The sequence below is a fragment of the Meleagris gallopavo genome, chromosome 3 (assembly GCF_905368555.1).
Source record: "Meleagris gallopavo chromosome 3, MGAL_WU_HG_1.1, whole genome shotgun sequence".
In the NCBI taxonomy this organism is placed as follows: Eukaryota; Metazoa; Chordata; class Aves; order Galliformes; family Phasianidae; genus Meleagris; species Meleagris gallopavo.
This window is the reverse complement of record NC_139406.1, coordinates 3,317,518-3,343,238: the sequence shown is the minus strand read 5'-3', so window position 1 is coordinate 3,343,238 and position 25,721 is coordinate 3,317,518. Positions and strand designations below refer to the sequence as shown.

At 43.2% G+C, this 25,721-nt stretch overlaps 1 protein-coding gene across 10 annotated transcripts in view; it reads left to right on the top strand.

Annotated features, from left to right (window-relative positions):
- The window catches only part of KCNG2 (potassium voltage-gated channel modifier subfamily G member 2), a 61,900-nt gene extending 39,111 nt beyond the window's left edge, over positions 1–22,789 (top strand). For all 10 annotated transcript variants that reach the window (XM_003204691.5, XM_085220070.1, XM_085220067.1 and 7 more), the window contains one exon: positions 20,463–22,789. In XM_003204691.5, the coding sequence (XP_003204739.1) occupies positions 20,463–21,275 (813 nt within the window). In that variant the 3' untranslated portion in view covers positions 21,276–22,789. The remainder of the gene's footprint in view (positions 1–20,462) is intronic.
- The last annotated feature ends 2,932 nt before the right edge of the window (positions 22,790–25,721 follow it).

Genomic DNA, 25,721 nt, shown 5'->3' with positions numbered 1-25,721 from the left:
TCCAGTGATGTGCATATTAAATGCTTCCAAAAGTATCAGGATATAGAAGTGGCTTAACTAGGTTGCGAATATATTGTAGAAAAAACTTTAAGAACACATTAAGAGCTGAACAACCAAATGACTTCGAGAGATTAATCTGAAATGAAGGTAGTCATTATGTTAGACTCTTCATGTTTTCTTGATGAAAACACAAATTTTATCCATTTCTACTTGAAAAAGAAAGCTCCCTCCTCATAAAAAAAAAGGTGGTAAGCACAGAAATTAACATCAACCACTTCATCCTAATTCACAAAAGCACTGAGCTTAATTGTTTGTAGTGGTATTGTGTAAAAGCAGGAGAAGGAAATCAGATGGTAATGGTACTTCCTCCTTCACTGTGCTTCCTAATGTATTGGGAAATGCTAGTCTAATTAGAGATGCTCTGATAGGAAGTTACAGTTTAATAACCTTAAGCTGAAGAACATTACAACAAAGAGAGAGATTCATAAATAATTAAGTTAATAATATCTCATAAAGAAGCCTGAAGCTCCTTAACCTTCTAAGCTTAATTTACACACTGTGTTTCAACATTCATGGGAAATAGATAAATTGTGAACGTGCATTTTAAACTTGTGACAAAAGATTTCATTTTGCAAAGGTAGACAACTAATTTCAGACAAGATTAAGAGAATGTTGTGTAATGAATTGCCATGATAAGCTGTTGATGTATGGGCTGGACAAGCAGTCAATGAAGTGGGTTGAAAACTGGTTGAACAGTTGGGCCGAGATGGTGGTGATCAATGTTGCAAAGTATGGTTGGAGGCCTGAAACAAGTGGTGTGTGTTTGGGGTCAATTCTTGGTCCAGTCTTGTTCAACATCCTCATTAATGATCTAGATGATAGGTCAGATTGTACTTTCATCAAGTTTGCTTACACAAAAGCAGAAGTACTGCTGACACAGTACTGTGAGGAGTGGATGTTCCAGAGAGTCGTTCCAGGGAGTCTAGATGACCCCATTCCAGAGGGTCATCTAGAGGAGACAGGCTGGAGAAATGAGATGGCAGGAACCTCATGAAGTTCAACAAGGGGAAGCAAAAAGTCCTGCAGCTGGGAGGAACAACCCCAGATGGTAGGACATATTGAGGACTGTGCAGTTGGAAAGCAGTTTGACAGGAAAGGACACAGGGGGCCTTGTGGACATCAAGTTGAACATGAGCTGTCAATGCGACTTACCTGTAAGGTATCCTGGGCTTCATCACCCGAATAATTGCCAACAGGTTGAGGCAAGTGATCCCTCCCTTATAATTAAGTGTCGGTGATGCCAGCCCCCAAAGTACTATGTCCAGTGTACAAGACAGATGTGGAGCTACTAAGAGTCCAACGAAGGGCCATAAAAATGATGAAGGGTGTGGAGCATCTGTCCTAGGAGGAAAAGGTGAAAGAGCTGGGACTATTCAGCCTGGAGAAGGCTTAGAGAAGTCTTATCAATGTCTATAAAACCCTAAAAGAAAGGTGCAAGGAGTACAGATCTCTTTTCAGTGGTGCCTGGTGACAGGACAAGAGGCAGTGGTCATAAACAGGAACAAAGGAGGTTCTGTCTGAACACCAGAAAGCACTTCTGCACTGTGCATGTGCCTGAGCACTGGTACAAGCATCCCAGAAAGGTGGTGGACTCTCTCCTCGTTGTGACAGTCAGATGCCACCTGGACATGGGCCTGGGCAGCCTGCTCTGTGTGACCTGGCTTAAGCAGGGGGAATTGTACCAGCTGGACCCAGGGGTCCCTCCTAGTCTTAACCATAATGTTGATTTGAGAGGAGTTGTTATCGGTGATGCTTTCTGTCCTAAGATTGCACTCAGAGGCTTTGGAGTGAAGCTTTCCACTTCTGCACAGTTCTTGATCTTGCACTTTGTTTTGTGACTATTCAGCTACTTTTCTGCATGTGCTACTGAGGTATTCTGAATTTTAACTCAGCCACATTTGTGTTGCATATATAATTTGTTACCATGAATGAAAGTAATAAAATTATAAATTATATTTTTCTTTTCTTTGTGGAATAAACTCTTAAAGGAATAACCACATAGTGAATATAAAACGTGTATTTAAAAAAAATTCACTTATGGAATTGTGAATAACTATTTTTAGTATATAGGCATTGAGGGTCTTTTTATAAATAGAATCTTAAGGAATTGGACTAACTTATTTCCCCAGGGATCATGCTTTATGTCATTTTTACAGCTTTCCTGTTTAAATGCAAAAGCAATGAGCTTTGGTGCTACATTTATGGCATCTGCACTTGTCCCCTACGTTGCTAGTTCGCATTTTATATTCACTCTGCACAGTTAGCCACAACTAGCTGGAGTCCAGGAAAAGACACAATAACTTGGTTACATTTCTGACTTGGCATTTCTACAACATCGTAGACAGTGAAGTTCCTGTGGACTCCTAGGATTCATGTTTGCTTTCACATTCACATGTCCTTACTTATTGGACATAGCACTCATAGCATTGCAGAGCTGTATTTCAACTAAATGTGTTCATTTCTTTTTCCCTTCATAAGCTTAAATTTTCTGTTCAGATGGTGCTTACTTTAAAAAGGCCAAATGATGGGTTTTGAGAGTATCCTTTACCCACAGCTTTACTCATCAGAATAAGCAAAAATTTGTTTTGATGTTTGCGTACTCAATCTTTGTCAAGGAAGGAAACTACACTGCACTGCACTCATAAGAGAGAAGCTAGAATGTATTTACTGGTATACATAGGTCACTCCAAAGGTAATGCCTCTAATTTATTTCTATTAAGGCTTCTATAGATAAAAAGTCCACAGTAACACTGTTTGATAGAACAAATTATCAGCTACATAACACTTTATAAATATAGTCACCATTAGCTATGCATTTCAGTGATGAACAAGAGCCTGCATGCCGTGCTCGTAATAGTGCAGCTGTAGCAAGAGCTTGTCTTTCACTATCACCACTGCTGAAATGCACCACCTCACTGTGATAACATCTGCTGTTTGGTTTCCAGAAGTGTTCAGCAAGCACAGATGAATGTCAGTGGGTGCCATTTTTACCACTTGGAGGAATTCAGTGACACACCTTTGCTTCATTCTCATTTCCATGTCAGACACCATTTTGTCAGACTGCCCCTCTGCTGCCATCTGCTGCACGGCAGTAAAATGTAACAGAGATTGGCAGGAAGGTTCAACCTCTACAGCCATCCTGCCAACGTCTGCCTCTGATGTTATGGTCCAACGTAATAACGTAACATAATAAAATAGGAGGCATTATTTTTGGAGCAGCACTCATGATATGGATACAATATAGTGATTTAGCAAACCTTAATTGTAAATAAGGCAGACTTAACAAGATTTGAGATGGCTGCATACACTTTTTACAGCATAGACACACTCTCATAGGAGAGCATCCCAGAGTGGACACCTCCTTGCTTTCTGTACTCTTTGAACCACAGAGGTAAGGAGCCTGGATGCGACTGGATTCAGTCCTCGTCCCAGACGTGGTAGATGGTTTATGTCAAAGGGATTACATGTGTAAAATCAATCTAAGATATGATTTAGCAAAGCTAACGAAGGCTAAGACAAACTATTAGTCACTTACCAAAGATATGTATAGGCAGGGAATCTTGATGTCAGACTGTAAGGGATCTCTGTGCAGGTGTAACGGGCACATGGGGAGATCCTGCCATGCAGCCTGCTGCCATGCAGGAGAGCTCAAGGGGCTCTTGGGCTTCTCACTGTTCATGGGGTTAGATGATTGACTCATAGTCATAGTTTGCTTTTTAGGCACATGCTTGATTGGTCCTCAGCTGTTGAGCCAGGTATTTGCTATCAGTTCTTTCGTCCTTGTCTGCCTCCTCCCCTTCCTCCTTCAGTTTGAGACAGATTGGTCTCATACCATCACAATCTGCCTCATGTAGTTTTTTCTCTTGTTTTGTATTGTCTGTACTCAGATTATGAATGAATTTTCATAATTAGCCTAGGAACTAGGGCTCTAAGCAAGGAATATTCTAATTATTATTTTCATTAAAGAAGCCATCTTCGTTCATACAAGATACACTTCTTAGTGTATGGTATCCTTACTACCTGAGACTGAAGAGTAGCTGCAAGGTTCTGCAGTGCAAGTGTGACTCATCATGATGTGGTCTCCCAGCTCCTATCTGATGGTTAGAGAAACTTGCTGTGCTCGTCGCTTTTCAGACAGCTTAAGTTTTACTGACAGCAACTGAAACTGATGAGGTTTGAAAGATAAAATGGATTTTGCTTTTTTGTGTGGGTCACACACCTAGCTTTAAAATCAAGTAGTCGAGGACCTTGGCAGTGTACAATCTAAACCTCAGGTGTTGAGTTATGTGGGTTTTTTTTTGTGTTGTCAGCATCTTTTATCTGGCTCCCATGGAACCTGCAAATCCTAATGGCAAGGTATTCTCTACCAAGAAGTACCAAGAAGTAGTGGTCATGTCCTTTGAGTTTTTTACAGAGAACTGTGCTTTGCTTGTGATTCATCTGAATTACACAGTCCTTACGTAGAAGAAACGTGTAATAATCTTTTTTTTATGAACCTACATCTAAATCTTTACCAATTACCCAAAATCCAAGTATTTCTGTGAGAATGTCTCCTAGTATCAGCTTAGTTTACTGACTTTGCCATTGTTGTATGTGCACATAAGGGAAACACATTTGATGCTGCGAGTCCTCAGCATCACTGTTTGGCAGAGCACTGCTCAATGCCACAAGCATCATGTTGTCACCTGCTGTGCCCTCTTCCACCCAGGCCTCCAGCTGCCTGGAAGGCACCTGGTCAGGTGGCACACAGCACACCAGCTTTGACATTGCTGGTCTGAAATAACCCTTCCCCTTTTGCAAGGCTACCTTAAAATGCTAATGAACAGAAAATGATTTAAGGAATGATTAGTTATTGCTAATAATGCTTGTGTGGGCAGAGTGCTGCAAAGCAGCTGGTATTTAATCATGGCTACTTCTGGAGAGCTCTCTCCATTTCTCTTTCTGCTTGACTTGGCTGCTTCTCGTGGAAGAAAAGAGAACAAGGATTTCTAATTTCTGAGTGTTCCTCCCCCTGAGAAAACGTCAAGCCTTCCTGCCTTATTCAACCTATTTAAATTTCAGCAAATACATCTAATTGTTTTGTCATGGCAGCCTCATCAAGATGAAGTATAGGAAACAGTCACATTAAAAAAAAAAAAAGAAAAAAGAAGCTGAAATCTTTCTCTGTTGTAGCAGGAGTGTTAGGATAACCTGAGAGTTCCCTTTAGACTGCAGGTAGAGCATGATGCTGTGGAATAGGTTTGCACAGAGGCCCACAGTGAGACAGCCTGTGGACCCTCTGCTCAAAATTCCCCATCACAACAAAATTACAGCCTGATCTGTTCATACCATGGCTCTTACTAATTTAGGGTCTCATGGCTCTTACTAATTTAGGGTCTCACAGCAGGGTTTCTGGAATATCTTCTCCTGGGTAAAGAGATTTATGTTTTTATGGGATAAGGAGCTACCTTGGAAGATTTTGAGAACAGGAGGTTACTGTATAGACTCTGAGAACCACCTGAGAATCTAAACAGTGTTTTAGGCTTAGAAGTAAAAAAAATGGAGAGAGCATTTCTTTGCACTGTTAGCTTGGGGATGGAGCAGGAGTTGAGTAAGATAAAATTGACTTGTTAATAACTTTGCGATGTACTAATGAACTCTCTGTCTACAGAATATCTTCTCATGAATAAATGGTAGGCTCAGGTTTTCTTTTAAATATTGTATAAATATGCTGCAATATGACATTAGTGATAAATAATTAAACTGCTAAGACTCGCCTGTAAAAGCACTGGTAACTCTGCCATGGTATTAACTGGTTTGTGTTTGATCCAGTGTGGCTCACCGAGCAAAATGTGCTCGTTTTTAGTTTCTTTTAAATTTCTGTGGTTCTACTGCCATAGGTATCTGTACCTACCAAATCTCCAGCTAAATCATCCAGGGAGTCTTTGGAGCAATTTCATGGTAATAGTTGCTTAGCCTCCAGTCATGTTTGTAAAATTAATACAGCAACTCACTATAGTCTGTGTTGTAATATCTTCAGGGTACAGCAAATCTTCTACTCTCCATAGGTTGTTCCACCGCCTTTCGCAAAACAGCTTGTGCTATATGGTAATGCTGAACACTGTCCTAGTGTTTTGAAAGAGAGAAATCTTTTATTTATGTGTAATAAAAATAGCATCTCGATATTCACCTCAGAACTCCAGGGTATGTCACTATCCATCCCAGAGGTTTGGAATGAAAGAAAGCAACCAGATTTATGTTTGGCTAGATCTCATATATTTAGGCTGGGGCAATGAACTGATTGATCTGCACAGCATTAAAGCATTTAAAATTATACTTACATTTTCACTGTTTAAAATGTAGTGATTGAGATGAAATATAGAAGTTCTTGAAATTGAGGAATTTTTATAGTGTCCATGGGGACATTAAAATTCAAGACAAATTAAGGTTGGAATGGCATACAAATGGGAAATTTTGCAGTAGCTTTTATAACAAAGGCTGAAGAAAGGACTATAAAAAAGCTCTAAGGTAGGTGAACTTCAAAAAGGTAAGCATAACATTAGTTCCAAATAAACCATGAAATACTGAGTGCTATCAGCAACACCTTTGAGAACAATAGCATAATTAATTCTAGTCTGTTCAGAATAATACTCATTAGTCAAAGTTAATAATACAGTTTTTATAAGGTTATGAAGTTTCCTGAAAAAACAGCTTCTGATGTAGGTACTTTTACTTCTGTAAGATATTAGAATTAGTGCTACATAATGTCCTTGCTCAACAAAAATGGCATTTCTTAAAAATTTATCTCCAGTGTTGAATGTTTCACAAATTTATATTAGATCTTAAAATAGCAGGCAGGTAACATGAGAAATCATCGCCTAGTGTATGTGGAAAGACATGCAACTGTCTCTGGTTTTGGCCTAGAGTCACTGAGGTGTTTTGTTAGTGATTTGGGAGAAAATATAAAATGTTTGCAAATGAAATTTACACATAGCATAGAAACAACACATTACCCAGGTACCTGACTGTAAACTTGGCACTGTAAACTGAGCTGAATTGGATGGGTGCCACGGGGTGAGTTTGGCCCGCTGCTAGCCGAATGCTGACAGAGGAGCCTCATCCATCACTGGCAGTACTTGCAGGACATGCTGCAGGGGCTGGGGCAGACTGAAGTCGGGGCTTCATACTTGGCCTCGCAGGTTCGTTCACGAGCAGAATGCCTCAGCCAGAACAGACTGTTCACTTGGATAAATCCCAGCCCTCTGACCGCTCTGGCATTCCCATGCAGGCACACCTGCATTCTCCTTCTGCCTCTGCTCCAGCTAAGCCTGGATACAAAGAGGAAATACAGAGAATAGTGTGAAGGTCCCAGCACTCCAGTACATCCTGAGTTGTGATTGGAACTCAGCACGCCATACAAAGATGATGACAGAACAGAAATTCCAGCAGCTTTCTGAAAAGCCTGCACAGTTTCTATGGGCAGAAGCTATGGATGTTTTCTCCCCATCTGTATGGGGCTGCTGAATCACGGCCTGAACCTGTGATTGATCACCTGAGGCGAACAGTGAGTCAGCCACGGGAGCACAGGTGAAGGCAATTCACCTGTGCTGCAGGGAGGGGTGGAGCCTGGCTGCACCTCTCCTAGACCCATTTAAGAGCTGACTGCCAGTGGGGAAGGATCTCTCTGGAGATCTGCTCTACTGGAGTCCATCTTGCGAGCCCAGGATAGGGTGAGTGACTTTCTCTCATTACTCCAATATAAATTACATTAGCCTGGATATACATACACCATCTGTATATCCATTGATTATACATCATCCATAGTTAGCTGCCTCTGCACACACTGCAGCCTTAATCCTAAAGTAAGTCATGCAGTTTTTATATTCTGCTTCAGCGCTACAGAATTATCATTGTCTTGAGCAGAAGAAAGAAATATGTAAAAGTGCAGGCTTTCACGGTGGTCAGATCCATCTTGCAAAAATTCATCCACTTTGCCAATTCAGGGACACAGCTTATAGAGTTTCAGCACAAGGGTAATGCAGGAGCAGATTGCCAGCTGTGACTGAGCCACTCCCCAGCAGGAGAGCTAATCCAGCCAGAGGCAAGATGTGCAGATCCTTCACTTGCTTTCAATTAACAAGATAAAGGGAAAGAGGGGAAAAGAACAGGCTTGAAAGAAAGTGTAGGAGGAAAAGAGCAAGCCTGACTCTGTCCTCCTTTCCTCCAAGTTGAAATAACAGGCACCCCCAACCTCTGTGGCAGGTTACAAAAAAACAGTAAAAACTAATGTGGATCACTGAAATAAAACCAGTGATGAGTGGGAGGCAGGAGGAGAAAAGCCTGTAAAACGAATTGAAAGAAGGTGAAGGAAGGGGAATACTGGGGAAAATAAGAGGGAAAATAAACTTCAAAGTGCTGTGAAGAATCGGTTGTTCTTTTTAATCCTATTAGTAAGTTATAAAAATGTTTGTGTGTGAGGGTGAAAACGTGGTGTGTGTAACTTGGCAGCAGCTCATCACTACACAGCCATTTGTTCACTCCCCACCGTGGGGTGGAGGACAGAATTGGAAACAAAATAGAAGTTGTGAGTTGAGATAAAAACAATTTACTAATACACAAGAGCAAAACAGAAACGTGGTTATAACAAGATATATAGCTGCAATGCAATTACTTGCTGACCAATTAACAGCACCAACACGACGACCACCAGTACTGTGAGGTCTCACCACCACCAACCAAAGCCAGCAGCCCCTGAATAGCAGTTCCCCCAGCCAACTGCCCACAGCTGTATGGTGTCACGTGCTGTGGAACAACCCCTGGTTTAACTCAGGCCTCTGTCCTGGCTCTACCCTGCCCTGCACCATCATGGCAGCAGCCCTGGATGTGCTCCCCTCACTCAGCAACAAACAAGACATTGGCTGAAACCAGGACAAAAAACAGGACTGAGATTTTTTTTTAGTGTGTGATGCAGAGGCAGACTTGAAGAAAAAAAAAAAAAAGGATGATGCTAGGCTTAGGAAGCTCACAGCTGTATACACTGCTTATCTGTTTGTGAGTACAGCTAGAAACAATAGTATTGTTTTTTCCCAGATGTTAGGTCAGTGGGAAGGAGTTCATAATCCTACTGCTTTGTAAGGCAGCTCTGACTCTCTTACACTCTTCCTTTCAGAGGAAAGTGTTGAGTCTATATGTTGTTACTTCCTGTAGCAAACTGTTCAAACTGCACGTGTCTTTGGCAAGTACTCAGCCCCACACTGGTTCTGCAGTGTTTTGATATATGCTGCCAGTTATGGAAGATATCTACCGTCTTAGCATTGCAATCCTGTCACATTTATGAGAAGCAAACATGCTCTAAATGCTAAGTGTCATTGCTCAAGTTTTTTGAAGCAAGGCCGCAGAAATGTGTCTGCCTTGTTTTCAGAATGCTGGAATAGAAATTACAAACTAGGATTCTCCAGAAATCAGGAGATGAGTTTATTTGTAAGGTAACTGGACATCTACCTATAAAAACTCAGGATCAAGCATTTACTTACGTTTTGCTGCCATTCATGTGACCTGGACAGGCTGAAAAATTAGGTGGAAAGGAATGGTTTGAGGTTCAACAAGAGCAAGAGTAGGGTCCTGCGTCTGGGGAGGAATAACTGTATATATCAGTACATGTTAGGGGATGACCTGCTGGATATAAACTCTGCAAGAAGGATCTGTGTGTCCCAGTAGTATGGTGACCATGAGCCCACAATGTACACTTGTGGCCAAGAAGGCCAATGGTATCCTGGGATGCATTAAAAAAAGAGCAAGCCTGCACATCAAAGGAGGTTATCCTCACCATCTGTTCTGCTCTAGTGAGGCCACAGCTGAGTACTGTTTCCAGTTCTGGGCTCCTCAGTTCAAGAAAGACAGGGAACTTCTAGAGAAAGTCCAGTAGAGGGCTACAAAGATGTTAGGGGCCTGGAGCATCTCTCTTATGAGGAAAGGCTGAGAGTTCTGTGGCTGTTAACCCTGTAGAAGGAAAGACTTGAGAGGAGATCTTAGTAACACTTAAAAAATATCTGAAGTTCATATATCAAGATGATGCGGCCAGTGGTGCCTGGCAACAGGACAAGGGGAAATGAATGCAAACAAACACAGGAAGTTCTGAACAAACATGAGAGAATTTCTTTACTGTGAGAGCAATGGAAAACTGGAACAGGCTGCCCAGAGAGATTGTGATGTCACCTCTGGAGGTATTCAAGACCCACCTGGGCACTTTCCTGTGCAACCTACTGTAGAGAATCTGCTTTGTCAAGGGAGTTAGACTCGATGATTTGCAGAAGTCCCTTCCAACTCCCAATCACAGTTCTGTGTTTCAGTGATTCTATCACCACAGACATGTTCTTGAACATAGAGGTTGTAGGTAACTAGATATCATTAATAGCATACTTATATCTCAAACATAGCCACCTATGAGCAAGTAAGATGGGGATATCAGATCCCAAGGCTCAGCTTCAACAGCATTAGCGAAGGGCATCATTTCTTGTGCTAGTTGAAAGTTACAGGAATATATGTATGTGAAAGTGAGTGCAGTCTCCTGTTGTCATGGGTTACCCCCTCACACATTTCCAGAAATGGAGAAGCTTCATCATAAAATGTCTCAAGGCTTTCCTGATCTAGCAGGAGGACTATTTTGGAACCTTATTTGTCTCCTATAGTCCAGATTCTAAAACCCCTTCTGTTGCTATTTCCTCTCCTGCTAAAACTGTCCTTTAGGTTAATAATAATCATAGAAACAGAGGATTGTTGAAGTTGGATGGGACTTCTGGAGGCCATCCTGTCCAACCCCTTGCTCAAACAGGGACAGCCAGAGCAGGTTGCTCAGGACCACGTACAGTTGGCTTCTGAATGACTTCTCTTTGCAGGCAGCTTGTGTGAACTGAGCAGTCCTTCTCTTCCCAGCTCCTACCTCACCTGCTGGTTGCCATTACTTCCACGGTAGCACTGCCTGTGCAGCGAATCGTGAATAACACTGGCTGTTGTAGCATAACCAGTCACCGTGGGAAACTTGAGCTATCCTGTTTGACTTTGTGCTGATGGGGACTTAGGAATGATAATTGAGGATTAAGCAATGGAAGAATGAAAGGAATTAAATGCCATTCTGTGATCTGAGCTGAGGACTATAAACAACCAGGTAGCAGATGAAGATGATAGTTTCAGCTAGTCCACACTGATCTGAAAAAGAACATTTGACCACACCACTAAACAGTGCTTTCTTCATAGCCTTGGTGTATGCAGTCAGAAACCATGCCTCTTCTCTGCCTTCATTTGATGACTACAAACAACTCACATGCGTTTGTTCATAAGACATCATCCTTCTTGAACATGAGTGGTTTTTGAACAGACAAAATTCTTTGCTTATGTATTGGGACTCAGTGAGCTCCACATAAAGATACTGGTTGTTGTGTATGTGTGTTTATTTGATAAGCAAGAACTTAGTGTCAAGACTTGTGTCAAGGCAAAGACTGACAGTTGTGAGAAGCTGTGGGTATTCAGTATAGTGAAGCAGATTTCAAACACTAGAACACCAAAAGAATACAAAATGAGGGAATACTACTAGCCCCATGAGGAAGTCACTAGGCAGCGAGAATGCATCAGAGCCTTCAGAAGTATCCTCAAGGAGAATGTTGCCTGGGGTGCATTGCTCCTCCCTAAGTTCTAGCATAACCCCTCCATCCTTCTGTGCAGTGTGATCAGGCCAGGAAATAGATAGCATCAGCTGGCTGCCAGAGCACAAACTGTAACCGCAAAGTTGCTCCTAGCAATAACCACAGAGTCTGAGGAGTTCTCAAGATCTCGAATGTCTTCTTCCCCAGTCTGTGTGTGTGTGGTACTGTTCTGTTAGATAGGCATCTGAAGAGCTGAGAAGTTGATTATGCTCATGGGTATTTATGGTCTCTTTAATTCTTCACATGCTGTGTATTCTCTGCATTTCTTAGGTTTTGATTGCTTTCCATAAAGCACAGCCAGATAACACATTTCCTTCCAACAAATACTGTTGCTTTTTGAGAAGTGGATTTTAAAAGTGGGTGCAGGTGTGAGAAAAGCTGTTTGAGCAGAACATATTGATGGGAGGACATTTTGTGCACCTGCAGTGCTAGTTACCTGCTTTATATTCTTCCCAGCAATTCATCTGCCTCTGATATTCAGACATTTGCTCAATCTGTGTTAAGAGGACTACAGGATTTGCAGGGAAAAAGGTTAAATGGGTCTCTTGGCTTAATGTTTATTGCTTAGAAACCTCCAGCACTGACTTTGGTTGTGCAGTTTAGAGCTGTGATCACAGTATCACAGGGTTTGGAAGGGACTAAGAGTAACAAGTTCAACTCCCTGCTAAAGCAGGTTCCCTTACAGTGGGTCTCACAGGTAGCTGTCCAGACAGGTCTTGAATATTTCCAGAGAAGGTGACTCCACACCTCTCTGGTGAACCTGTTCCGGGGCTCTGTCACTCTGACAGTGAAGAAGCTCTTCCTTGCATTAGTACAGAACTTCCTGTGTTTTGGTTTATGGCCATTAGATGCTGTTAAGATGAAGCATGAAAGCTGAGGCACCTCCATGGCCCAGAGCAGCAGGCTGCTTGTGTATCGAGCACAATAACTCTAGGACTGGTTTGCTTCTTGGGCCTGTGCAGTCTCTTGAGTCATGAAGGCCACCTGTGTTTGCCTATTTATTTTTAGCGTGTTTATTCTGCAAGGGTGGTCACAAACTGCCACCACACAGGGATAAACTTGTCCACATGGTATTCTCTTCCCTCCGGTTCACCCTCTGGCCCTTTCCTGAGTTTTCTTTTGACAAAGCCATTTGGCTGCATAGTTGCATGTATGAGGAGTGGTTTGAGACACTGAGGCATGCAAAAGTAGGCACATCTCAGTGAGCCCTTAGATTCAGGCAACATGCCATTTTACAAATTGATTAGTCTGGCTTTGGGTTTTGGCACACCCTGAAGAGAGTACTTTCTGGCAGTTGCCACGCCTTTCAGCATCTCCCTTATTCCTGTTGGTGTCCCATGTTTATCTGCAGCTTCACCAGCAAAATAAAAGTTACAGTCTGAAAGGTTTTGAAAAAGTGATTTGAGGCTGTGTTATATCGGGGTCAAAAGAAATTCCAGAGAGAGAAGTCTGAAGTCAGTATAGGTTCTGCCCTTCTCCTCCTTACTTATCCATAGTGCTATATGGGAACAGCTGTACAAGAGCTATCTCATATCAATAATACCACTAAAAGCTGTTCTTGACAGCCCTCCCCTATAAAGACAAGGCTTTCATTACCTTTTCTAGCTGCTGGATGAAGCATAAGCTAAACTTTGGTTGCGGATCAAAGTGTCCACAGCAGGAAGCAGAGGGCTCTTCCATGGCCCCTTGGTGACATCACAAACAGAAACTATTACTTTGAATTCACAGCCAGAGAACTTCGAGGACAGACTGTGCAGCATCTGAATCATCTGAGCCTAGGAGTACAAAAACTGCTCACAGCAGGTGAGCTGCAAGTTCAGACTGACCCCAGCTTTAATGACCAGTGTACCAAATGACAACAGTGGAGTCTGCAGCTGGTCAGCAGGAGAGAGAAGCATGCCAGTGCCTTAGGGCAGGGCTGCACCGTTCCAGCACTCCAGCAGCAGGTAATGTAGTGAGAGTCAGGCACTTGTCCTTACTGTGAAAATTGGCTGGAGAGTTAAGTCAGAAAGTCACTTTCCATCAAGATTTTTTTTTTCTCATCAGAAAATGTCAGCATGAGTGAAATCTTTGGGTTTTCTTCGTGTATGGTGCAGCTGATAATGCTGTTGATTTTGCTGGACCATTTCTCAGGAAAGGAGTCTTCATTTCAGAATAATTCTTGGGACAAGAGAGGACCATGACCCAGTGAGGTAGTGCCAGGCTGTGGCAGAGCCCATAGCAGGTTTCCACACTGTCTGCTTCAGAGCAGAGCTTGCTTGCTTACCTGCCAGGCAACCACTCCAACTATTGGACTGCTGCATTGCTGGAAGTGTGTTGGGGAGAGAGTGGAGAGGAAAGGGGCATTCATCCTCCGTCTGCAGGCATTCAGTGAAGCAAGCACTTCAGCTTCACCCCCACATTTGGCAGGAACACCGTGAGGTGCTGGGCTGGGGGCTGCCTCTCACTTTGTGACACTGCAGCCAGGTTACAGGCACATCGTGTACAAGGGCCTTTCTCAGCAGGTCTCTGTGAAGCTGCCCTCCCCTGCTGAGACCTTGGTTACATCAGAACTTCAAGTTCCACGTTTCTGTTAAATAACAGTTTGATCTGGCATGCACAGAGCAGCATTTAAAAAATATGATTCGAAAGGCAAGAAGAGAATCAAAATAACCTTTCAGAAATGCCACTATTTTAAAGCTTATATAAGGATATTTGTATGCAACTCTTCTTGTGGTTTTGGGATTTTTTCTTAGTATATATGTTTGATAAGGAGAGAAATCCTTCTCTATAGGGGCAAAGAGAATGGGACTGAAACTTCTTCCATGAAAGTACTGTAGAGCTGCTGACCCTACAAAAATGTGTTGAAAACTACACAAGAACTGAGTGGGGAGAGGTCATCTGATATTTCACATCTGTTCATATCAGAATGGGGGAGATTCTCAGGCACGTCACAGCCTGGGAGATTCTAGAGAAAAGTCAGCATTTGTTCTCAGGAGAGACCAGAGGACAAAGCAAGGATCAGGAAGTCATGTAACAAAGTCCAGAAGTTGTCATAGGCACAGTCCAGGGGTGTGCTAGTGAAAGGGACCCTGCATCCAAACCAAAACACTTCTGAAAACAGGCTTCAATGAGTACCATGCAGAGCAATGAGTACAGCTGGATTTGAACTCTGGTGACACCAGCTTTTCGTAATTTTCTCAGTAGTTCCTTTGGCACAGAGAATGTGTCCCCAGAAGAAAGACTGTGGTTGGCTTTTTGACAGCAAATTTCTGTAAATCCTTGTGAAAGAGGCACTTTAATTTAACTGCACAGAATTACTCACTAAGACCTTTCTTTTTTGTGTGTGTGTGTCCTGAATTGACGTTAGCATATGGTTCCGAAATCCTGTGCAACTGCAGATACATTTTTACTATACCATTGGTTTTTGTAATGAAAAACCTAGAATACAGTTTAATTACATTGTACACATGTTTAAAAAATTGTTAGTCTTTTAATACTGGAAGGTGTAATGGAGATATCTGTTGTGCTTGCAATTCATTGTTGATTATTGTTTTTTTTTTTTGTTCAGACATCTAAAAGACAAAAAGAAATGGACAAAAACTATAAGAAAATAAGTTTTTTCTGTGACCCATCTTTATGAAGCTAGATATGAAAGTGTAACCAACAAATATATCAGATGACAAGACAAAGAAATCTGCTCAGTTGGAATGAGAACAAGCTATTTCACTTAGAAAAAGCAAAAAGCAGTATGTTGTGGTTTATGTGCATGTTTATTGCCGTGATATGACTTGACATTTTTTTGAGAACGTACAGTTTTGACACAGATTTATTTTGGACAGAACACTATCCAGTTCTCTTGAGACTTGTTCTTTCTGTGTTCTGATCACTAATTAATTATTGGTTTCTGTTCTTCCCGTTTGTGTGTTTCTTCACTTTTTAATTTTGTTTTCTTGAGTGGGAAAAGAACTCAAAAACATAAGCAGAGTGGTTGGACTCCTGAATACATAGTTAGAATTTCTGGAAAGGAAAATTACTTTTTTTTCAGTGGTATAATCAAAGGAAAAAAACTGCAGGCAAAAGCAGCTTCAGGCAAAAGTGGCAGAGCACGAAAAGCATGAAAGGCATTTTTGCTGTTACTGTTTCTGGTTTCATGTGAAGATTGGTTCAAGTCATACCTGGATGCGATTGAAGCACAGTCCAGGGAAGGAGAAGATGTTTAATTAAAAAAAAAAAAAAAAACAAGGCTTCTGGCAAGTTAACTGACACACAGGTCTGCTTTCTAAGACCTGCAGCGATCCTCTTATTCTCAGGACAGCTATCAGACAGAGCCAGCCCTGCTCAGATTGCAATAGGTTAATAATGATGTTGGAATGAGTAGCACTTTGCTGGAGATAATGGCACATTAGCTAAAAGAGGGGATTGTTTCATCAATTAAAATGATCTCTGTGGCAGAGCAGTATCGCTCTGCTCTGCTGAAAGTAAACATCACAGCATCCACAGTGTTTGCTGCCAGCTGCAGAAAGTGGGGAGAGTCATAGGCCACCATTAGCTCCGGATGGAGTATGTTGCAGCTCTTTATTGCGGAGATGAGTGAAGATACTGGTTTTGTTCTACTGTACTGGATGATCCAGACCTCAGATGCAGCCAAGCCTTTCGTGCTCCACTGATGAAGCTTGCCAGGCTGCTCCTGTGCTTGTGTTTGTGATGTGAGGAGGATAACAAAGTTGTGGGTTTGTGAACAGGATAAACATGTCACTATGCAGGAGGGCAGATAAAGTCTTATGGAAGATGTCTCCACTGGTATTCCATTAATGAGGAACAATTTTCACTCCTGTTTGCTCCCCCACCAAAACTTATACAGAAGGACTTTGTAGGGTTACCTTTCTTTCTGCATAAAGTAGAGACTATTTTGGCATCTAACTGGCCCCCTTAACCATCAAACATCTTTGCATCATTGTAGATCTATTCCACGCCTAAATTATACATAGGCTTCTCTGACCTTAATCATTGAATGGCAAGAAAACTATATGCTGCGCGTGTCAGAATCAAGACCACCAGCTAGATCTCTTAAAGCAAGCTACGTTTTAGCCTTCATATGTGGTGGTCCATGTATTGATGAGAAAGTAGATGTGCAATTTAGATTTTCTTTCTTGCCACTTCTGCTGCTTTGCTCTAGCCATATTATTGTGTGGATTTTCTTCAGAAGGTCTAAGCTTGATCCTTTTCTGCAAGTGCAAGGATAGTATTAGGAGCTGTGATTCAGCTGCAAACATTGCCCTTCGGTGTGAGATCAAGCATATTCTGATAAGGAATTCCCAGGCAGCAGGGCTCTGGGACAACAATGTCTGGTTTTCTGATAATGAGTTACCAGAGAACAGATGGAGCCCTTCCACTGACATTGCAAGCTTTAGCTCTGGCCAACAGAGCCAGATTTGTGCAGTAGTATGAAAGCATCTTAGTTCCTTATCTAATGAGAAAGACTTGCAGCATAGTTATGACGACAGAGAAGTCCCTAAGAGCAGTATGTTTTGTCCCATATGTTGTATCTGTAAAAAAAAAAAAAAAAAAAAAAAAAAAAAAAAAAAATAGGACCAAATAATTCTATGATTCTTGATTTTTTTTTTTTTTTTTTTTTTTTCAGTGAGGCAGATATAAATTCTAGTCATTGCATCCATCAAAATTAGAGAGGAACTTAAAAACTCTGAGCTACTACTCTAGTAAAACAAGGTTCTCTCTCCTGCCAGCAATATGCTTAAGATCTTGGCAGCAGTTTTTTCAGTGAGATAAATGATTTTTCTTTCCATAACAGCATGACCCCCTGCGAAACAATGGAATGTGTATCATGCTAATAGAAAGTGGAATTAAAAAAGCCCTACAGTCATAGAATCATAGAATGGTTTGGGTTGGAAGGGACCTTTAAGCTCACCTAGTTCCAACCCCCTGCTATAGGCAGAGACACCTCTCTCTAGACCGCATTGCTCAAAGCTCCATCCAGCCTGGCCTTGAGTGCCTCCAGGGAGGGAGCATCCACAACCTCTCTGTGCAACCTGTTCCAGTGTCTCACCACCTTCACAGTAAAGAATTTCTTCCTAATATCTAGTCTAATAAATCTACCCTCTTCCAGTTTAAAGCCATTTCCCCTTGTCCTGTCACTACATGCCCTCATAAAAAGTCCCTCCTCAGTTTCCTGTAGGCCCCCTTCAGGTACTGGAAGGCTGCTATAAGGTCCTCTAGAGCCTTCTCTTGTCCTGCAGAGCCCCAACTCTTTCTGCTTGACCCTGTAGGGGAGGCAGGCACTCTAGCCCTCTGGTCATCTTTGTGGCCCTCCTCTAGACCTGCTCCAACAACTCCACATCCTTCTTATGTTGGGAGCCCTATAACTGGACGCAGTTCTCCAGGTGGGATCTCATGAGAGCAGAGCAGAGGGGCAGAATCATCTCCCTCAACCTGCTGGCCACACTTCTCTTGATGCATCCCAGAATACGGTTGGCTTTCTGGACTGCAAGAACACTTTGCTGGTTTATGTTGAGATGTCAGCCAACACCCCCAGATCCTCCTCAGAGCTGCTCTCAGGCGATTCTCCACCCAACTTGTGTCTGTGTTTGCTGGATTGCCACAATCCAGGTGCAGGACCTTGCGCTTGTCCTTGTTGAGCTTCATGAGGTTGGCATGGGCCCATCTCTTTAGCCTGTCCAGGTCCCTTTGGATGGCATCCTCTTTCCTCTAGCTTGTAAATCTTTTATAGTGTTTACTACAAAGACCATAGATGCAGGCTCTAAAGATTCCTTTTCACTTTGACATCTCTTATTCATTGTCTTGGAGAAGAGCGCCTCAACACTTTGGGATATGTCTTGGGGTAACAAGTCTGTTATGTCTTTGTGATGACACTGCTCTTTCTGCTGACAGTCCTGGAAGAGGCATCCAGTCACACCCCCACGTTTGGAGAAATGCTGTAGCTAGTGAAGAAAGTCCCATCTCTCCTTTGCTGTTATGTTTCACAACAAGGATAAAACACTGTATGCACACTTAAGGGGCAGTGGAATTAGGATGTGTTGCTGTGCAGTAAAAATTTCCTCAGCTCTGTGTAGCAAGAAAGAAGACACCTGTGGTTAGTGTGTGGGCAGAACTGTTTGTAGTTCTGCTAGATTCTTGGATTGTCTGGTGGTGAACTGGAGAACAGCTTGACGCAACCTAACTACTCTTTAATAAGATTTCATTGCTGTAATTTAGCATAGCAAGCAGAATGAGGTTTTACGTTTGTATCTAATTCCCACTGCCTTCACTGGGAGTTACATACCCACTACTGTGGATGAAATCCACAGGGTTACAAGGGTTTTCATCAACTGTTCCAAGTCAGATTAGTTCACCAAATAAATACACACATCCCTTAGATAAATATACACTTCCCTTCCTCTCAAAGCCACCAGCACATAAACACTTTTATACGAGCATTTACAGAGAAAATGGTACTGGCCCAGTAATTGTCCGCATAAAAATATATTTAGAGAAGCTGATTATTATTCAGTGGGAGTTACTAGCAGCAAAGTAGCGGAGAATTACCACAGTATTTTCGTTGCTGAATTAACAAAGAACAGTCATCATCGCCATTATTGTTCATCACTGTTCAAATGCTCCAAAGCTAGCTTGCTTTCAGGCTTTGTAACAAAAGAACTGGGGCTCTGTTTATTTTCCACTAACAGAGCTTGCAGCACTTTATTCCAACACTTTTCTACCTCAGAAATCTTGAAGAGGTCATCTTGGTCCAAAGAAGTCTGTATAGAACAGATCTTAATGAGGAGCAGCTGTGGGAATTGGGGTTATCTACTCTAGAGAAAAGAAGGCTCAGGAGAGCCTTAAAGGAGGTCATACCAAGTCAGAGGTTGGTCTTTTCTCTCAAGCGGCAAGTGACAACAACGCAAGAGGGAATGACCTGAAGTTGCACCAGAGGAAATTTAGTGCAGATATTAGGAAAAAACTTCTTCACCGAAAGGGTTGTGAAGCTTTGGAACAGGTTGTCCAGGGAAGCAGCTGAGTCGCCATCTCTGGAAATACTGAAAAGATGTGTAGATGTGGTGATGAGGATGTGGTGTAGTGGTAGGTTAATGGTTGGACTGGATGACCTGAGAAGTCTTCTCCAACTTAAATGCTCCTATGATTCTGCTATTATTTGTTACAGGTTTCGTAATTAAAAATGGTCTGTCAAGTTCTTTTTCTTCGAGAAATACCTACATTTGTCAGTATAAGCTTTTTACTCTAGGGTAGTGGGCTAATAATTGCTCACCATCATTTCAAAAGCATTCTATGTTCTATGAGCACCACAACATAAATGCTGTAGGTGTTTATGAGCCATTTGCATGCAATTTATTGATAAGGAAAGGTGGAATCTTCAATTTATCAAAATCTTTGAATTGTGTACTAATTATTTCTAAAGGATGCTAAAAAATTTGGAAGTGAAGTGTGAGCCACCAGCTTTTCAGCAGGGGGCTGTCTGGCTGACAGCTGATACCATCACACCAAATTCATGGCAGTCTCCATTAACCTGTCCTGCAGCCAAAGTCATGGCTAATTGCTGTGTTTTTTCAGTTATCTGCTCTTAGTAGAGATGATCATAGCTTTGTAGCTAGCAATTTGTATCACTGTAACACGGTATTGGTACTTTTAAGAACTACAGCTCTGTTTCTTTGGTTTGTTCTCTAACTAAATTTTTTCCTATTCTGTTTTTCCTGCTCCTTTTCCCCCCAGGGTGAATGTTCACAGAAGTGCTATGACATCTTTGTGCTGGAGACAGTGTGCGTGGCCTGGTTTTCATTTGAGTTTCTCCTGCGGTCCATCCAGGCAGAGAACAAGTGTGCTTTCCTGAAAACCCCGCTCAACATCATCGACATCCTGGCCATCTTGCCTTTCTACGTCTCCCTCATTGTGGACGTGGCTTCCACAAAAAACAGTAGCAAACCTGGCGGGGGAGCAGGGAACAAGTACCTGGAACGAGTGGGCCTGGTGCTGCGCTTCCTGCGGGCCCTGCGCATCTTGTACGTGATGAGACTGGCGAGGCACTCGCTGGGGCTGCAGACTCTGGGGCTCACTGTGCGCCGCTGCACCAGGGAGTTTGGGCTCCTCCTGCTCTTCCTTTGTGTTGCCATGGCCCTCTTCTCACCACTGGTGTATTTGGCTGAGAGTGAACTGGGAGCCAAGCAAGAATTCACAAGCATCCCTACCAGCTATTGGTGGGCTGTGATCTCCATGACCACTGTTGGCTATGGGGACATGGTGCCTCGTAGCATCCCCGGACAGGTGGTAGCCCTGAGCAGTATCTTGAGCGGTATTTTATTGATGGCCTTCCCAGTCACTTCCATCTTCCATACCTTTTCCCGTTCCTACAGTGAGCTAAAAGAGCAGCAGCAGCGAGCAGCAAGCAGGCAAATGCACCAGCTGGAAGAAAGCACGAAACTCGCAGGTGGCGGCAGTTCCCAGTGGCTCACTGCTGCATCCCCTCCAGATGCTGCCAGGGAGGATGGCCGGCCAGTGCTGGACCAGGAAGCCAAGAGAAGTTGTTGACTCTCCACAGCTAAAGGAGTGAGTTGGCAGCACAAGAAGCAGTGAACATGAGGGGAAGGATCAATCTGCAAGCAGAACCTCCCAAACTGCATATATTAGGGACAGACACACACGAGATTGTCCCTTAAGAGCAACTTTCAATCTTAGGGGCTCACTGAAAAGTGTCCCTAGAAATTCTATCAAGTACAGCTTTGCTCCATCGCTAACTGTAGGGAAGCTCTTTTCTCCTGAGCACCTGTTTTTGTGAGTCCCTGGGAGCAGCCAGCCAGGAGGCCGTAGGAAGCACAGAGGGTGGCCGGGTGCTGCTGCTGGGCAGTGAGCAGCCACCTCCTCCCTGCCCCGCCACTGCCTGTGACGCTCCTCACGTGCACCCCCCGCCCTGAAAGTCTGTTCTAGCAGCCCTGCCAAGGAACCCAAGGAACGCAAACCTCAGACAACCAAAGGGATGAGGAGAAGAGAAGGACAGAGGAATCCCGTCAGCTCTCCAGGGGACTTGGTTTGCTCTCTTAGAAATCAGCACTATGGTCTGGGCTGCCAGCCGCCAGCTCCAACTTGTGCTGCTGCTCAGTATGCATTATTTAGTAAATATGCGTATGTACCACAGTAAGCTTTGTATCTTAGCCCCATGACAGAAATATACATAGACATCTTGCTGACTATGGTACTGAATGTTAAATTGTTGGATTCTTTTTCTTTGCTCACTGTAGAATATAACGAATACCTTTAGAAATCACATTTCTCCACCTTCTTTTAATTCTTTCCATCTCAAAAACATACTTAACAGATGAATAAGCCTCAAATATATGCAGCCCAAAAAGGGGAGGGCAATATTAAGTCAGCAATGGCTTCCAGCTCTGCGTGATCTTCCCTCGTGGAGCTGTCAGTGATTGCAGCCATGTACAAACAGGGCTGGTCCAAGCTGCAGGAAGTCAGTGTAACTCCTCCAGTGAGCTCCGGCCCGAGCTGAGACCTGCATTAGTTGTTCTTTTCTCCTACTAAGAAAAAGACATTCCTCTCATCTAAAAATTAGAACTATTATTCTGGCTGTTCCTCTCAATTTTCCAAAAAAAATGCAGTCACTTGAAAGGGAAAATGAATCATATGGTAGCATCCCCATGTTTGCTGACTGCTGCCATTCCCATGAGTTCTGAGGTACTCTAGTGTGCAGTTTCATGCTCAGATGAGTTGTGCAGCTCTGCATGCATTTCAAAGGACTCTCACTTTCAGGGAGTGGGAGATGGAGCACAGTTGCCTCCTGTGCCTACACCTCTGTTGGTATTAGCAGAGCTGTAGGAACCAACCATGGTGTCACCTTCCTGTTTGCCTCTTGCCAGGAAGGGAGCAAGAGCTGATGTATTAAAAGTGGGTTTTGTTGGGTTTTATCAGCTTATATTATAACGCCTACCCTACACTATCAGACTTCTGTACTGAGCCATTCCTTATAGGAATGGAGCAAGGGAAAATAAATGCTACACTTTATTTTAATAAAAATTGGAACCTTTGTTGTCGAACAAGTGCATCTGGTGGTGCTTACGATTCAGGTGACGTGGGAGGTGGTGTTGGTGTAAAGGTGTGCATCCCAACATTCAGCCCCAGTCCCCTCCAACAAACCAAACACAGCTGCCTGCATAGGGCTGCCATCTGTGACCTGCCCACAGGGATCTCATCTGCTTGTGCCAGCAGAAGGGCCAGGGGATGCAGGATGCGGCTGGGGCTGACTCAGACTCCTGGCAAATCAATATCAGCAATTACATTGCTGTGACTCACTGCAGATTTTAATTTTTTTTAATCCTGACACAGGAATTTCTTGCATTAAGGCTTATTAAGGTTTGGCATCAACACACAGCATTGTGGCTGGCTAAGTGCACGCCAGCAAAGTGAAGAGTGTGCGTGGGCATTGCATGGCATGGTGATGGGGAGAGCATTTGTATGCTCCATCTTCAGGTGAGCCCTGACAGATTCAGCAGGCAAACACACATCCGAAAGCATTTCATGGCATTTTATATTCTATGCACATCACATGCTGCTCAAAGCTTCATATCTGGCACGAATGCAGTAATCAGGCAGCCCTTTGTAGGGTGCAGAATGCATCTCCTTGGGCTGGTGAGGGCCATGAATCAACAGCAGTATTATCTTGCTCTTAAAAGAGCCATCTTAGAGCAGATATCCTTGCAGAATGAAGAGTTTCACGCAGGCAGTGCTAACAGATAACCATTAATGCCTTTTTTGAGCCTACAGCATGAAAAAACCTGCACTGAGACACCTAACTGCATCTCGGCAGCTTTGTGGAAGATGACACATCGTATTATTGCTGTGCTCCATTAAGTTGATACAGCCCTACAGTAGTGAATTCTTTGTAATGTTGAACGACATATAATTAATTCCAGCATGCACAGAGTCTTAATAAAGTGACAAAACCCACTCATTATGTCTGTTAGTCAGGTCTGGGTTTTAATAAAGTTTCATTTTATCGATGACAGATGAGGAAACAAATATAAACCAGGAATCGTTTAAACAAATTATTTTTGGAAGCCATATAAAGTTCTGATGCACAACATTGCTAGGCATAAAAGATAACCAGAGGACAATGACTTCTTCCAGCATGACTGCAACCATGAGTGATTCTCACTATTTTGATCAGCAGCTGGAGAATTGTTGGCTTTGTGCATGGTTGTCGGTTTTCCTTTGACACAGCCCACAAATTATTGAAGGCCATTTATCTCTTACCAAAATTAATGCTGTGCTGTTGTCTGAATGCATGCCATTGCCACTAGGGAGCTGTATGTTTCTTGTGAAGCACAGCGTAGTACACATTATTTTTGCATCAGAGAAAATCAATGTCCTCTGTCTAGTACAGCACCAAGACTCACTGCACATCGGAGCAAAGCTGCCTCTGCTGGGCAGCGCTTAGTGATGGTGGGACATGGGGAGCAGAAAGTCGCTGGGCCTGGAGGATGGGAGCACCATGACCTGAGCTCCCAGATCAGAGGCTGCGATGCTACACATGTGCTGGTCAGTAGGACTGGGTAAAATGCTGAGTCTGAAGAATGGAAATGCAGAATGCAAAGTCACAACAGATCAAAAATGTGAAGGCATACTTACACTAAGGTGCTTTATTTAGTATCCGAGTTCTTCCACAAGATCCTTGTTATGAAACTTCAGAAGTGTAGGATAGATGAGTGGATGGCGAGGTAGATTAAGAAATGGCTGACTGGCAGAGCTCAGAGCTGTCAGCAGCAGAGCCTGGTTGGGGGCCTGTAACTAGTGATGTTCCACAGGCACTGATGCTGAGTCTGGTCTTGTTCAGCATCTTCATTAACTACCTGAATGAAAGGATAGAGTCCAGCTTCAACAAGTTTTCTGATGATACAAAGCAGGGAGGAATGGCTGACACACCTAAAGGCTGTGCTGCCACTCAGCAAGACCTGGACAGACTGGAGAGCTGGGCAGCTAGAAACCAGATGATGTTTAACAAAAGCAAGTGTAGAGTCTTGCACTTGGGGAAATAACTGCATGCATCAGTACAGGTTAGGAGATGACTTCCTAGAGAGGAGCTCCGCAGAGAAGGACCTGGGTGCTCTGGTAGACAACAGGTTGGCCATGAGCCAGCAGTGTGCCCCTGTGGCCAAGGCCAGTAGAATCCTGGGGTGCATTAAAAAGAGCATGGCCAGCAGGTTGAGGGATGTGATCCTCCCCCTCTACTCTGCCCTGGTGAGGCCATATTTAGAACACCGTGTCCAGTTCTGGGCTCCTCAGATCAAAAAAGACAGAGATCTCCTAAAATAAGTCCAGCAGAGGGCCACAAGAATGATTAGGAGCCTGGGAGTTATCTCCAACATGAGGAAAGGCTGAATAAACTGGGTCTGTTCAGCCTGGGGAAAAAAAGATTGAGGGGGAGTCTGATTAATAAATATCTAAAGGGAGGTGGGAGGCCAGGCTCTTCTCAGTGGTGTGTAGTAACAGGACAAGGAGCAATGGTCTAAAACTTGAACACAGGAACTTCTATACAAAGACACAGAAAAGCTTCTTTACAGTAAGGGTGATGGAGCATTGGAACAGGTTGCCCAGAGAGGTTGTGGAGTCTCCTTATCCAGAGATATTCCAGACTCATCTGGATGCCTACCTGTGCAACCTGTGCTTTAGCAGGAGAGTGGACTTGATCTCTAGAAGTCCCTTTCAATCCCTGCAATTCTGTGATTCTGTGAATTCTGGCAGCTGCCAACAATAATCATTTGAAAGACTTAAGATGCAGTTACAAACTTGTAAAGGGACAGTGTTGGAGTGGCACAATTTCTGCTGCTCATATGGCACGTCACAGCCAACTCACACTTCCTAGCAACCTTAACTGAGAAAAATGAATATTTTTCACTGTCATACATCAACAGGGCCAGAATAGACAGAGTTTATGACAGCCTCACAGCCCTACAGAGGCAGAATACCTATTGC